Consider the following 16,484-nt stretch of genomic DNA (forward strand, 5'->3'; position numbering starts at 1 on the left):
CTGCAAAAGTCAAAAGATTAAGAAGTTTACTGTCATATTTTTGTCTCCTAGAAAAATCAGAGGAGCACCATGAAGTCTCATCAACACGGCCTAAACAAGGATGACACCAATAGTCATGCTGACATGTAAATGGGAAACTTACAAGGGCTCCTCCATAGGAAAAGAACTACAGGCAACTGAGGACTGCTAAGGCAGGAGAAATAGTCTTGTTCATGTGAATAAATGGAAGAGCGACAGTTATGTGTGTGCAATACTATGTTGGCTGAGCAGGCCATATTTATATATGTTTATATATATTTAAATTTATATATATATAAATATATATATATGCACAGTACGTGTTTTGTGTGTGTGTGTGTGTGTGCGCGCGCGCGCGCGCGCGAGCCAAGAAAAACAGATCACGAATTTGAAAAGTGCAAGAGAACATACATGGGAAGGTTTGGAGGAGAAGGAAAGGGAGAATGCTGGGATTATAGTGTCATCTCAGCAACCACAACAATAACAAAGGATTCATTGAATGACATTGACAAAGATAGGTTGTCTGCCAGGTGTGGTTTGGGACAACTCAATCCCCACCAATGCCCTGTATTCTCTTTTCCTTTCTGAGTGTTCTCATGGGTTCCTGTACAGGCCTGATGCAAACATCTGGTATTTCTTGAACAAGCACTTTGTGCGAGGCATTTCTGGAAGTCCTGTGTCATGAAAACACTGTGCGATAACTTACAATCTTCATATTGCCACTGAAAATATAGGAGAGCAAAGAAAATGAACCACTGGTCTGAGATCATATAGCCAGTCTGCAGAGGGGCTGTGACTTGAAAGCAACCATATGTGACCCATACCTACTCCTCTATGTCTTTTGCATGGGACAGAATGGGATACTCTTGGTATAGTCTCCAGCAAAGTCAGGAATGATTCCTGTCAAAGAGGTCTGTGGATCTGACTCTGCCTCCTTGGAGCCTGGGAGGGTGTTCCCAGCACCACTTACTTCTTGGACTTCCGAGAAGAGCCAGGCACGTGGTATCCAGGCTTGCACTTGTACTTGCAGAAGGATCCCACCTTGTGCTTGTTCTCTCGACATCTGGCTGTCTGCAGGTCTGCGTTGGGAACTGGGGGTGGCGCGAGGCACATGAGCTCACACAGGGCCTCTGGGAAGGACCACAGCCCATCCTCCATACAGGTCAGAATGCTGTTGTTGCCTGGAAGACACAGACAGGCGGGGTTAGCAGAACAGTGAGTCCACACATGAGCTGCCTGAATTTGAACCAACATGCAGTCCCCAGGGATTCCTGACTGGAAGTCCAATGCCTCCCTCTAAGAACTCAATATCTCTGAAGAGCACCAGGCAGTTGCTGCAAGCAAACAGCATGGAAGCAAGACTCGGCCCATGTCTACTGTGCGTTAAAATCCAAATCATGAGTGCCTCTTATGCTGCACAGCAAAAAGCCGTTCCTTGTCCTTCCATCATCCCTTAGTCCTACAGATGTGTGTCCTTGCTGGAGACAGTGGTACCCATCCTAAATGGTGTTAGCCCTGCGTACAGTGCTCGATGTGATCCAGAGTCTGGGCCCTGTATCTGTCCTGGCTTCCCCAAGCCTGAAAGTGACAACACCATGTTTTTAGAAGTCTTTCTTTTCTTTCTTTTTCTCGCTTCTCTCCTCCTCTCTCTTTCTTTCTTTTTGTTTCTTTTTCAGGCCCCAGCACTCAGAGAATTTCTGCCAGAGAAGATGAAATAGCAGCACTTTCTGCCCAGAGAAGCAGCCAGCTCTGACAGAGGATTTACTGCCTTCAGGATACTCGTGTGATGGGGTTTGGTACAGAGAAAAGTAAAAGCCGGAAGCTAGACTTTTCATTGCCTGTTCATGTCTTATGGGGGCCCAGCCTTTCCTAAGCTCAGGACCATTGGAAGAGGACCTGCAGTGGGTGTGTCACCACTGATCCTTCTCTCATTGGTTAACGCTGAATGCTTTTGACAAGCAGTGCTGGTAAAACATGGGAGTCTCTGGATTTCAAGAGTGGTAGGGAGACCATGAGCTCTAGGAAGGAAACTGATGTTTATTGAGCAGTTACTATGCATCGAGTGCTTTTGAAATGCAGGGTGCTTAACATGCTAATTCCCACTTGGAAAAGAGAGGGCAGCTTGATCAAACTCTTGTAGCTTGTCAATAGCAAAAGGTTCAAAACCAGGTTTGCCTCGCTATGGATACAGCTATGGATACAGTAAAGGGTTGTGTCTGTGTGTTCAGCAAAACTCTTATTTCCCACTGAGGATGGTCTTACCTTAATTTTGTTTCTGTAGAAAAAGTGACTTTTCCTGCTTTTCCAATGCTCAGAAGGCTAAATATAGCAACACTTTTAAGAAGTGTCCATCACAGGCCTGTTTGCTCATTAGCCTTCACCCTTCCCTCCTCCTTCTCTATTAACATCACACTCACACAAGAATGATGATAGGACCGATGTGAGATGCAAAGCCACCTTCATCCATCCAACTAACGATGACAATGCTTATGGTGTGCCAAGTACGTTATATGTGGGGGCAAAGCAATGAACAAAACAAGACAAAAATAACATGTACATGGTACTTATAATCTAATGTTATATGAAGGGGGCAAAATTTGAAAATGTTATATGAAAATGACAAATTTTCATAAAATTAAAATTAACTAGTATTCTTACACATGGTAGAAACTACTACCTGAGATCAAATGAAGAAAGAGGAAAAAGACAAGAGAACTACTTCACAATTTTATGTACACGTTTCTGTTTCTCCTTTCATTGTTAATTTCCTGTGATTCACTCTCTGGTCAGCATGATTCACCTAGATGACATGAAACATGTTTGCAAAGACCCACAGAAAATGCTAACTTGTAAGCTATAATACCACCAGTCAGATATTTTTCACATCCCAGGGAAAGAGAGAGGGGTAAAAGGTGAGTCACTGAGTTTTCATCAAAGCCAAGAGACTTCCAGAACACCAGAGATAGGAAAATTCCCTGCATTGTTTTGGGGTTAAGAGTTAGGGTTGATAGTTGTTTGGGAATGCCAGATGTATCAGCAGTTTGGTAAGAATGAGAGCTTCAGCAATGTCCTTTGGCATTGAGCCTACAGTTTATGATCCTGTAGAAGCTAAGTAATAAGGTGAACCCAAAGAAAATTATATAGAGATCCACCTGGAAATTAGAAACAAACAAGATCACCTGACAAAATTGGGAGCATGGAGGAGGGAGGAAAAAGGAGGGTAGAAGGGGAAGAGGAGAAGAGATGTAGAGGACTGAGGAGAACTTGAGGGAATGGGATAGATGAGATGGAGGAAGGACAGAGATGAGAGCAAGGAAAGAGAGATCTTGATTGAGGGAGCCATTATAGGGTTAGCAGAAACCTGACCCTAGAGAAATTCCTAGGAATCTACAAGGATGACCCAGGCTAAGACCATAAGCAATAGAGTGGAGGGGAGCTGATCTTTACTTGTCCTGTAGTCAGACTGATGAATATCTTAAAGATTGCCATAGATCCTTCATTCAGCAACTGATGGAAACAGAGGCAGAGACCCACATCAGAGAACTGGACTGAGCTCCCAAAGTCCAGTTAAGAATGGAAGGATTGAGGGGCTGGAGAGGTGGCTCAGTGGTTAAGAGCATTGCCTGCTCTTCCAAAGGTCCTGAGTTCAATTCCCAGCAACCACATGGTGGCTCACAACCATCTGTAATAAGGTCTGGTGCCCTCTTCTGGCATGCAGGCATACATGCAAACAGAATATTGTATACATAATAAATAAATATTTAAAAAAAAAGAATGGAAGGAGTGAGAATATGAGCAACAAAGTCAAGACCATGATGGGTTCACCCACTGAAACAGTCTACCTGAGCTTATAGGAGCTCGCCAGCTCCAGCCGGACTGAAAAGGAACAAGCACAGGACCAAACTAGTTCCTCTGAATGTGGTTGACAGTTGAACTGCTGGGGCAGACAGAGGGGTCAGTGGCAGTGGCACCAGGATTTATCCCTACTGCTTGTACTGGCTTTTTGGGAATCTATTCTCTTTTGGATGTATACCTTGCTCATCTTAGATAGGGAGGGCCTTGGACCTTCCACAAAGCGATGTGCCTTACCCTCTCTGAGGATTGGATGTCCGTGGGGTGGGGGAGTGTGTGGAGGGAATGAGAAAAGGGGAGGTAGTGGGAACTTGTATTGGTATTTTTAAAAAAATTTTGTAAATTTTAAAAAAAAAGAAATCAATAATGTTTTGGGAAAGTAAACATTTAGAGAAAAAAGAATGGGAGCTTCAGAAGATACAGGAATGGTGTCCTTTCCAAATTGCTCAAAGGTGTAGCCATAGCTAAAGTGTTGGTGCTTTGATCAGTGTTAGGACTACACCAGCTGCAAATGCTATAAACAGTAAAAGGGGAGGCATAGTTCTTTGTTGTGAGATGATATAAAGATTGTAGAGCCTCAATAAATAGGAAAGTGTCAAACTAAAAATGTACATTGTATGAAAGAGTACATAGGAGCTATCTGTCAGAGATAAAGAATGCGCAGAGTAGAGCAGAACTATCATTCAGGAACGTGGATGTGTCTTCCGCCCTCACACCCAGCTCACATCCAGTCCAGACAAAGGAATCCACGGGGTCAGGATTTCCAGTCCCTAGCTATGGCCACTGCCTGCATCTATATGTGGTGCTGAGGCAAATACACTCTTTGCCCTTGACAATGGTCCATAGACTCAAAAGGATGGTAAATATACTGAGGTTTTTGCTTCTGGTCACAAACATGTGCTACCCATGTGCATGAAAACCAAGGTGTGCTGAAATCAACACCCAACCAATGATTGTTCATGGACCTATAGACCATTTAGAGTTTTGACCACTCAGAAATGTTCCACTCTAGAGAACAGAGAATACACTCTCATTGTTTCCCTTGCTAACCGGCTTTAGAAGAAACTCTTATTGCCTTGTCAATACCATGTCTTCCCTCTTCATATCTTCCAAGCTATGGTTTCTGGACAACATGATTTATGTCACAAAATGAAGACTGGCCTTTCTAGCAGAGGGTGAGAATGTATATATTAGACACCGAGAGCTCGTGAGTTGTGGTACTCATCAATTGCATTTGTTTAGCTTGTTAATTTCTTTAGATTTTTATTTTATTTCGTGTGTATGAGTCTTCTGCCTCCAAGTATGTACCTGTATGATGTGTATGCCTAGTACCCACAGAGGTCAGAAGGGGGTGTTATATCCTCTGTAACTAGAGTTTCAGCTGGTTGTAAACCACTATGTTGGGAATCTAATCTAAATCATCTACAAGGGCAGGGGGTATTCTTAACTAAGCCATCTCTCCAGCCACTGTTCATCTTTTAACGTTTTTTAAAATTATTCCTTTAAGTTTTTGAGGTTATAATATAATAACATTATTTACCTCCATCCTTTCCTCCCCACAATACCACATAAACTTTCTTTACTCTTTTTTATATTAATGACCCATTTTCTCATTAATTATTGTTATATACTTATATGTATATATGTATGCTCTTTTAAAGTCTGCAAAATAAATCTGGCTTAGTTTATCTCCAGATGTGTGTAAGGACATTTTCCTCTCTAGTAAGTATGAAAGAAACTGTGAACATTTAGTCATGATGGAAGAGTGATACTCACTGTGATTAGCTTACTAAAACATCACTCAGCAGGCAAGTCCCATTGAGAATGCTTTAAAACATAGGTTTGTGCATCCTATTACTGTACTTTAAGGTACACTAGGGTGACTGAGGTTAATCATTCTGTGCTGTACATTTCAAAAAAATGAGAAGATTTTGAATGACTTCACAAGTAAATGATAAATGTTTAAAATAATAGGTAGATCAGTTACCCTAATTTGATCAGGGTACAATTTATATGTGTATCCAAACATCATATTGTCTCCCCAAAATTTTTTAAATCATGGTGCATCCATGAAAAAATTAAGCACTGGAATTGTCACAAAATATAACCAAGAAGTACAGTGTCAGACCTTCAGTCTGGTTTGGTTTGGTTTTGTCTTTTTTCCTCTGTTTGCCACATGGTATGGTCACTGATACCATCCTAAGACTAGGACCTGCATTGTGCTCACTCTTTATTCCAAAAGCCTAGGACACTGTCCAGTATATAGCAGTCCCTCAGTTTCCATTTGTTGCATGACTGAAGCGTCATGACTTTATTTATGATCTTGAAGGAGTGGTTTAGCTTCCCTGATCCTAAGCAAAAGTTACTTCTGAGTTCTTAGCAAACTTGAGCATTTTAACATGAAAGGGTACTGATCACTCATACTCTGCAGAGAATAAAATTTCAATTAGCTGGACTAGAATAAGGAGAAGCACATCTTCCAAAATCTTCATTAGCCTAAAGCTAGGACTCTTTGGATTACAAAGATACTCACTTTCATTGTTCTTGGTAAGGAATAGACACTGACAAAAGTTAGCAAAGAAGGGGTAAAATGAAAAACAGATAGGAGAGAATCCAGTGGGGCAGGAAATGTGGGCACAAAGGACTTTAGACTGATTTCCCAAAAGTAACACATGGGAATTTCTGTCAGGAATGTATGGAGCTTTAGAAAGTCAGGAAGAAGGTAAAATGTTAGTGAAGTTATCTAAAGAAACAACTAATCCTTTAACAGGTAGTTCTAGGTGACTGGGATTCCCAGACAACCCATCAGACTCCTCATTCACACTGGAGCTCCTGCCCATGAACATGGTCAAAGAAATCCTACGAAGCTGCATTCAGTGAAATACTGATGGAGTCAGTGGAGCATCTAGGAATCAAGGATCAGCTACACAGTGGGATACTATCCCTCCCAGCTTCTCCCCTCACATTAAGATTTCCTTACCAAGGTAGCTCATTTTTCTTTCCAAATAGTAAATACAGAGGAAAAAGAATGTCTTAGAAAGCAGCTGTTTTCAGGGATCATTGGCAGAGAATCCTTCTTCAGTAGAGAAGTAAGGGAATCTGGAGCATTGTTTGCTACTGCGCAAACAGATGGAGGAAGGCAAAGGCAGGCATAGGAAGGCTATTTCACCAGTAAACAAGGCGGTTTGATGTCATTGTGCCACGCTTCATGCTCACCGCATATTTGGCAACACCGAAGAAGTCAGAGAGTGTCCCACAGAATAGCGTGTCTTTGTGACCTCAGTGAGTTTTATAAACTCACATGAAAATCTGAGATAGCAAAGGTCCCAGAGTCAGAAGGAGAAAGCAGAGCTGCTGTGGAGAGGTTGTCTCATGAGGATGTGCTACCTTTAGAAGCTGTATTCCTTAGTTAATAGTAAATGTACCTGTCTATTCTGCTTGAGTGAGTTAGACTTTGCTAGGTAATGAAAGCATTGAACTTAATCCATTAATTTAGTATTTATGGTCTTCATCTTAATGTTGTCTTTCTTAAATCTGAGAGCACTTTCCCCACCTTGCAGTTTTATAACCTTGACCTTTGCTTATAGAACTTATTTGAGGACCACTAACAATAACAGTAATGAAAACCTTAGCAAAATTTATTTTAAGACTTCTAACTCTCTTGTTCTTTTGCATAAATCTTGAAAAGAAGCTTGGATTAAAGCAATATTTCAGGATATTTGAGAACATAAATCATTGAGGTAGAGGAACAAGAGGGATTGTGCCACTTGTGTGGGATGAAACTCTTTAGGGGTGCAGTTACTGAATTGTGCCTAGATGGGTGTGCTCTTCTGAAGACAATACTCATGCCTGAGAACTGTCGAGGCTACAAGGACAAGGACAGCAGTGGGGGAGGGGTCACCCACTGCTGAGATGTGGAGAGGAAAAGGAGTCTTCAGCAAGCGCTTTCTCCAGTGCAGGTATCTTACAATGCAGCTTGTGTCTCTAACGGCTCTTTGTCTGTGAGAACTCCTGAGCTGATTGTTTAAGAGAGACTGTGGCGGATCACAGGAGCAACACTGACTATTAGCTAAGTCAGAGAGCTGGTACAGAACAAAGCCAGTTGAATCTGGACTTTCTTATTTTTAATTTTTTATTGTATCTCATTTATTTATCATTGCTTATTTGTTTATGTGTATGTGTGGGGGCGTGGATGTCATCATATGAAAGTTATCCAATGAGCTGTCTTGCTGGATCCAACCTAGAACTTTCTGATCCTATGGTTTCTTTTTTCCCCCTTAAAATATAGTTTAAATAAAAATAAAATAAGAAGTAAAGAAAGAAAACAAAGCAATGAAATAAAACAATGGAAGAAAAGTTATGCTGATTACTTCTTGAGGAAGGTGAAGTGGGACAGCATTGAGGAGCTCAAAGAGGGAATGGGCTGATCATCCAGTCCTTGCTGCCAGCACGTCCACGTGGAATCACACCAAGGATGTGTGCACAGAATGGTGCTGACAGCAAAGCTACAGGGACAAGATGCTGGTCCCCACAGGCCTGTGCAAAATGTCAAGATGTTTCCCTGAATTCTCCAGAGATGGGCAAAATGAGAATCAACAACTGCCCAAATGAGTCTTCTCCCGAAGCCACTTTTCTATAGCAATGTCTGTCTCCTTCATCCATAGGCACGGAAAAATGGCAGAAAGATTTGCTTGAGGATTTGATATGCTGAGAGCTTTAATAATCAATACTAATTTATTTGCCTCTTTTCCCCGGAGCCTCTGATTAAGAAAGGTATGATTTTCTAGTCATTAATCCATCCTCCATCCAATTGGCAGATAGAGCCATGTAACTGGCTCGGATTGCTTAGATTCTAACATTAGTTTTCAACCTGTGGGTCATGATGCCCTTAGGGGTTGTCTAAGACCATGGGAAACCAAGGATATTTACATTACAATTCATAACAGTAGCAAAATTGCAGTTATGAAGTAGCAATGGGAACAATGATATGGTCTGGGTCGCCACAACATGAGGTACTACATTAAAGGGCCGCAACATTAGGAAGGTTGAGAACCACTGGCCTTAGAAGCTGGAAAGCTTCCCTCTTTTCTTTGGTCTTAATCTTTACAGTAGTCCTTCTTCTTCAGATCTTCTTTGATAGAAAAGAAGGAGGAACTAGCTTAGTAGCCCAGATGCACTTGCTGTCTTTCTCGAGGAGCAGCGTACAGTTAAAGCTGGCTCTTTCATTCTCATAGTATTCCTTCTTCACAGCATTCAGCCACCCAGACAATGCATTTTAAGTTTTAGTACATGTTGTTTCCTGAGCTTCTCAACATAGCCATTGCCTCCAAATGGTACAAGTTCATCTAAGCTTTGAAAGTCAATTTTATATAAGCTTTGGGGATCAATGTCCCCTTGAAAAACTGGTGAGACTCATGATACTCGTCAGTCATCCAAGTATCCAAAACTCAGCCCACACAATAGTTTATCTGTTCTTCAGACTATTCAGGGACATAGTGCCAATGCCCCCACAGTGGACAGGCACACTTTGTGGCACAGTGGACTAGAGGAAAGGCCTGTATGATCAAGCAAGTTATTGTTAGTATCTAAGAATGAAACATCATTTCTTCTAACAAACCAACAGAAATATAGAACCCTTCTATCTCTGAAATCAGACAAAATTGCTGCTATTGAGCTCTGTGAAATTTCTTCCTTTCCTTGATGTACTTTGACCTTCAGTATTTCCAGTTATTCTGGGCGGGCTGTGAGGTCTTTTTTAAACCTTCCATTTCCAGAAATTCACTATGTGCCTCCAGACCAGTTGCTCACTCATTTCTAAAGTGTGGCTTCTTCTTCAACCTATCAAATGCCCTCTTCTTCACCACCATATTCCTATTGCTTAGCCGAGGAGATGCTGAGTGCTTACTGGCCACACCTCCTTTTCTCCAGATTCAAGCTCTCTTTATAAAGAGTAGAACTGACATTGGGCATAAAGAGATCCGGGGCACAATGTGGTTGCCATCACTAATATATCAACCTTGGGCTATTTCCAAAGATTCTAATAGTTACTTGCATTTTCCTTTGAGTAATTCAAAGACTAATAATAATACCTCGTGAGGGTTACTGATTCTTAATCATGCACAGTAAGCTAGATATAGCCGTTCTAAATAGAATTATGTTTACTGCTTTTTCCCACCCCTATCATTTTTTTCTGAAAGATTTACAAAATCTTGAGTGAATATTAACTTCCATTTTATACACACATAAATTTCTATATTTTTAAATTTCTGGCTGCATGGCAGGCCAGTTTACATGACTACAAAAGGTAAAAAGAAACCAGGAAGAGACGCAACTCTGAGCAGCTCTTGGTGTCTGAAACTCAGAGGGAGGCTTGGAAACAGCCATTGGGCTTTCCAGGGATGATGAAGGCCAGGCTGGGACAAAGAGATCAGAGTACCTTTCAACTGGGCAGGGTGGCGACACTGAAAGGAGCATCTTCTACCAAAAGTGGTGCCCTCTGGGCAGGAGAAGGAGGCCGCATAGACGTGGTGGTGATCTGGGACCCCGCAGTCCACTGGCTCACATGCCACCTGCTTGTTCCATTTGCCCTCCGTACATGTCACTGTGATGCTTGGTCCTACCTGCGAAGCACAGAAAGATACAATGAAGGATATCATTGTATGGCAGGTCACTGTATATGAGGACATGCACTTTTCTGCAGGTGACAAGTCACACTCTTGTCTAGCAATGAGAAAACCTATTCTCAGTGTTGAATTTGAACTCATTTTTAATAACTCAACAACGTTTTGGACTAGATATTTTAATCCTCATTTAATGATACAGAAATAAAAGCCTAGAAATATTATATGACTGCCCCAGGTTACCTACTCAGAGAAAAGCTAAGTGTGACTTGAACTCAAGTATGTTCAGAACTACAATCTATAATGTCTTCCAGATAGATCATCAAATCCATTTTTTTTAAATCTGTTTTTATGAGAATCTGGAGATTCAGAGACCTTACAGGGTGTGATTTCTGTTTCAGAGCATACTTTAACACATGTTCAATAGACTCACACCAGGGGCTGGTCCTGATATCTTCTCTTGAAGGGATTTACACAGAGGTAGCTGAAGTACTTGGTACTAAGTTAGGGAGTGCCTTTGGGTGTGGGAAACCTGATGTCTCTGCATGAGAAGGCCCTCTTTCTTGAATTCTGCCAGTCAAAAATGAATGGACTGGGCCCAAGGATTGCATCATATGCTACTGACTATTATGAGATTTAGGGGCTCCAGTAAAAAAAGATTTTTGAATAATAAAGAAGAAAATTGATTCAAAAACAAATTTAAGAACACTGAAAGGTCTATCTGATTTCAACTGAACTAGGAAATGGCAGGGCTGTGTAGGTGGAAGGGTGAGGCCAGGCTGCGAAGCCAAGAGAAAGTCTGTCATTGGCAGCCCGGAGTCTTCCATTCAAGGAGGAGGCAGCCAAACCCCTGGGGGTTGAGAGTGCCAAATGTTGACTTGGGCTTTTTAAAAGCAAAGGACATTTTCCTCTCTTAAGTACACATCAAAGGGAACAGTGGTCTCTCACTGCCAAGGCAACCTAATTGTTTCCATAGGAGTTCAGACCTGCCGTGTCTGACACACGGAAGTAGGTGTCTAAGACAAGCCAGCCCAGAAGCTCTACATGAATAGGCATTGCCAGCAATGAAGAATGTGCCCCTGTGTGCTAGCAGCAAGAGGATGCAGTCTACCGGTGGGAGCCGTGGGAAATGCACCTACACTGCTGTGGGATCCTCAAAGTTTGGGGGCTCCAGTTCATTCCACTCACTCCTGTCCGACCTGAGATTCCCAAAGCAGCATCCGGCTAAAGCAAGCTTTGCCACACCACTTATCTCTGCTGGTTTCTGATAACTTTATGAAGGATACGTCCCAACCTTCAAGGGCTCCATCGCTAACATCCCCATGGGGCTGTCTGCTGTCTGTCTCACTGCTTACATTCTATGCCACTCTCATGTGGACAGGCAAATGAGGTCTTTGTTTATCGGGGTTTAATCCTATCATGCCCTTCTACAGCTTCTTGTTATCACCACAATTCCAAACTTCCCAACTAAACTGGCAGGACCTGGCTTCAATGGACTCAATTTGACCCTCTAGGCTCATGACTTGAGTGATTTTAGAAGCCTAGTCCTCAGATGTGGTCACTTACAGCACTAACAGACTTTCACATATATTTCCCTGCCTGTACAAGAGCACACTCTTTTTATTTGTTTCCTTAAGATACACCTATGCCCACAAACCACCTCTCAGTTGTCATATTACTTCTTTTGGGCACTTTCTTAAGTGCCTACATTTCTTCAAAACCGTGTATGTCCTTCTCTGTCTCCATGCTCTCCTAGTCACTAAGATACAATTCAGTCTTAAGGGCTATTTTTTTTTCTCCAGAACCTAGCACAGTTTCTAATTTATGGTGAACTCAGACATTGCAATGAATGAATGAATGGGATAGTGACTGAATGAAGAGACACGCAGACTGAGAATCCCCATCTACCTAAAACATCTCACTCCATCACGCAGAATTTTGAGGGTCAGACTCTCATTCCAATATGTTAATTCTATATCCTAGATCTGTAACCTACACAACAGTATTGATATATGCTGTCTACAATATTTATTGGACAGAAGCCCTCTTCTTACAAATTCACAATTGATTTATATTTTATGTTGACTGCATCAATGATTCATTAATTGGGATAAATCTACATACATGAATGTGTGCATATGTATGCTTACACACATGTATATGTATATATATACATATATATATATATATATATATGAGAAAGAGCTGAAGAGAGGGAGAGGAAGAGAGATAAGAGGAAGAGAGAGCACATTTTTTATTCACTTGTTTTCTCTGGCAGTAGTATTTTTAGAACTGAGGCTGAGGCTTCAGCGGTACCCATCCTACACCCGCCAGCCTTCCCTGACTGGAAAAGGGCTCTCCTGTCTGCATCCACAAACCTGGCTCTTGATCAGCTCATCATCCCGCTGTATCTGCAGCACATAACCCGTCTGACAGCTCACAGTGCACTGGGCACCATGGTAGCGGTGACTGCCGGAACAGTTGAGAGCAGCATTCTCCACAGTCAATACTGGACAGTCCGTGGCTTCACAGACAAAATGGACACAGCTGGGGAGGAAGGAATAAGAAGGTGAAGTGGGGTTTCCTCACAAGGCAGCTTTACTCTAGCTAGAAGCTCAAGACTAAGCCTCTCCCCAAAGTTTCAGGAGACGAACACTGAGTCGAGCAAAGATGATTCAGAAGGCCACTGTTATGGCTTTTTAAGAATACAAGAAATGGGGATAAAGTTGAATCCGGGGTCATCCTCCCCCATTTCTTGTGAGTTCTGACTTCCAAGAATCATGGGGAGAATTCTGTTGTGAGTTAACACTCTCATACACTGTAAAGATTTGTCACTCATATTGGTTTAAAAAAGCAAAAACACTGGTTTGCCAGTAGCCAGGCAGAAAGTATAGATGGAATGAGCAGACCAGGAGAATGATAGAAAAAGGAAAGGTAGAGATACAGTCTCTAGCCAGACACAGAGAAAGCAAGATGAGAATGAAGAAAAGGTATCAAGCCACATGGCTAAATATAGATAAGAATTACTGGTTAATTTAAGTTGTAAAAACTAGTTTATAACAAGCCTGAGAAATAGGTCAAACAGTTGATAATAAATGCTTAAGCTTCTGTGTGTTTATTTGGGACTGGACAGCTGTAGGACCAGGTGAGACAGAAATTTCCATCTACAGGATTCGATGGATTAATTTATGAAATGCAAGTAGCCAAATTCCCAGCACATTCTAAGCCTCAACCATCAGTACTGTATTTATCACCTAGAAATTGTGTGACTTGGGCAAATGCGCTATTTATGGGAGCCTCATTGCCCTTGAGATTCACCCCATCTCACAGAGTCATGAGACTCTGTGGCAGTGGCAGGGGCTGTCTTTCCAAACTGCAATGCAACTCACAAAGCCTTAGAATAAAATGTCCAGAAACCATGCCTTATATCTTTCTTTGGCTGCCGTTTTCACTTTCTGGCTAATCTGAATTCTGCCCAAGGTTCAAGTCATAACGAATTCCATGAGAGAATTCCCTGCTGTCCATAATGAATTTCCTCACAGGCATTCTGACTTCCTGTCTTTCATCCTGTTGCCTCTCACTCAGTGCATTTCTAGTTCAGGATGTAGACGCCTACGCAGCACCCAACTGTAAGCTAATCTTTACAGATACAAGTGAAAATGACATAAAACCCCTGTACTAAAGTAGCCTTTCCCATTGGGCAATTAATCACGGAGAGTGGATCTAAGTGAGCTCATTTCAGTGTAACAATAAATCTATGAGTTAAGTGTTATTCCTTTTTTAGTTAGAAATATTGAAACCTGGCAAGAAGTTGCTTGTTTAAATTTCCACCCCTATGTGAGACCTGAAGGTCTTTATGGCTAACTTTACCCTATGGGTCCGGACTAGAACGTTGTTAGGGATGGACACAATGACTATTTCATCCTGCCATTATGAATAAAAATGGCTTTCACCTAGATGTTGACTAAATAGAGAGAAACAACTGGTGGTAGCACCTTTCAATAGCTTGGAAAAGTTTCACAGGTCCGGGCGGTAGTGGCACACACCTTTAATCCCAGAACTTGGGAGGCAGAGGCAGGCAGATCTCTGTGAGTTTGAGGTCAGCCTGCTTTATAGATCGAGTTCCATGTTAGGGATACAAAGCCACAGAAAAACTCTGTCTCCAAAAAACAAAAACAAAAACAAAGAAACAGGAAGGAAGGAAGGAAGGAAGGAAGGAAGGAAGGAAGGAAGGAAGGAACGAAGGAAGGAAGGAAAGAAAGAAGAGAAGAAAAGAAAATTTGTGATAGTTGAAATAGTGTTTTCGGCAGCAAACTCCAGTGAGCAAAAGTTTTCTCTATGTCCATCCTAAAGCCTTGACTACAGTGTTCCCAGATGGCTAGATTTACATCCAGAACTCTAGGTCTTTGGATTTCTTGAGATTTTTTTTGGTCGGGGAGCGGGGGAGGCGTGTGGCATTTAAGGCAGGGTCTCCCTATGTAGCTCTAGCTGTCCTGGAGCTCAGTATGTAAACCAAGCTGGCCTCAAACTCACAGAGATCTGCCTCCTGCTGCATCCCAAGTGCTGGGATGGAGGTGTGTGATACTTCATCTAGCATTTATTTTCCTGCTTTTATGTAAGAAAAACGAAAATGTTTGGAGTGAAGCAGCTTCAGATGAATGTTCCAAACCTTCATGGTCCCAGCTGTGAGATCATTACCAGTATTTTGTTTTAGCAGGGAGTACAGGACCTGGACCTCATCCTCTCAACTACTCAGATTAAACAATGAGTAGGAAAGAAGACTTTGAGGAAGTAACATCTGAAGGGCTGGAGCCCACAGGTTGAAAATCACTGCTCTAGAACTCACAAAGTTCAGTTCTCAGATGCACTTTGATGATGTTCAGCAAGGCCAAAAGGGGAGGTCACTTCCCAAATGCTATTTTTTTTATTATGGGGCAATTCTTAGACTCAGTGCCTTTTTAGAAAGTTCTTTGGATGTAAAGCATCCTTTTCTTCTCAGAACATCTGTCTGCACCTGACTTGTAGACTTGCAAATAAGGAGGAAAGTCACAGGAAATGAAGTAAGCCATGCCAGGCATTAGGCACAGACGTCGCTGTCCCACCTTCTCAGCGGCTGCACAATGGCCCCAGGACTAATGATGGTATTCCCACTGGAAAGTGAGGATTTGAAATTGCTTGCCCAAGGGCACGTCAGCCTGGACATTAGCCTTTATGCTCCCCAAGACCTCGGGTTTGTCAGTGCTATCCCATTGTCTAGAAAACGTTCTATATACACACTGCCCAAGAATGACAGTTGAACCTCCCAACATATCATCCCCCCATACAAGGGTTATCCATTTTTGAAACACAAGACCTAGGTAAACAAAACAGAAGGCTCTGATCCAAAGCAGAGGGGCAGGGTGAGGGTAGCAGTGGGGTGTGGGGCTCAAGACTAAAGATGGGCAGTCAAGAAAAAAGAAAAAAGAATAAAAGGAAGTCTGTCTCTAAAGGAAACATATGTCTGGTTGGGTAAATGGACCAGAGGAAACGTATCAAGGTATCACAGCGAGGCAAAGGTGCTATTTTCCTTCCCTTAGCAATCATGTGTCCACACTCCCTGCATCTGTTTCCTTATGCCTTCAAGATCTCCACAAGGGAAGAACCTACTGCAACTCCATACCAACCCTTCAGCTGCCCTCTCCCCACCGATAACTGAAACGAACACCCCGCACTCTGTGACTTACACCTGAGCAAATCTGCTAGCCAGGAGGAAGACAGTATTAAAGAGTGAAGAGGACATTTTTCTCAGCCTCTGCCCTTTTCTTAATGACTGCAGCCTAGTGCTTAACTACAATGACGCCATGAGCGGCGGTCACAACAACAAGTGGCCACATCGTCAAAAGTGGAAAATGAAAGGAAAACCTGGGCACCAACTCTTCAGGTCATTTTGGGAGAAACAGAGAAAAGTTAGCCCAAGAGGACCTTGCTTTACTGCCCAGAAATGAGGGGAAAGCA

The 16,484-nt window shown here is 42.2% G+C and overlaps 1 protein-coding gene across 1 annotated transcript in view; it reads right to left on the reverse strand.

The window, feature by feature from the left end:
* The window catches only part of Pappa (pappalysin 1), a 234,970-nt gene that overhangs the window by 43,020 nt on the left and 175,466 nt on the right, over positions 1-16,484 (reverse strand). Inside the window, exons 14-16 of the mRNA XM_048459342.3 lie at positions 12,869-13,037; positions 10,307-10,490; positions 989-1,199 (exon numbers count right to left, since the gene is read on the reverse strand). Of these exons, the coding sequence (XP_048315299.3) occupies positions 989-1,199; positions 10,307-10,490; positions 12,869-13,037 (564 nt within the window). The remainder of the gene's footprint in view (positions 1-988; positions 1,200-10,306; positions 10,491-12,868; positions 13,038-16,484) is intronic.

Source organism: Myodes glareolus, chromosome 3, assembly GCF_982192425.1.
Source record: "Myodes glareolus chromosome 3, mMyoGla1.1, whole genome shotgun sequence".
In the NCBI taxonomy this organism is placed as follows: Eukaryota; Metazoa; Chordata; class Mammalia; order Rodentia; family Cricetidae; genus Myodes; species Myodes glareolus.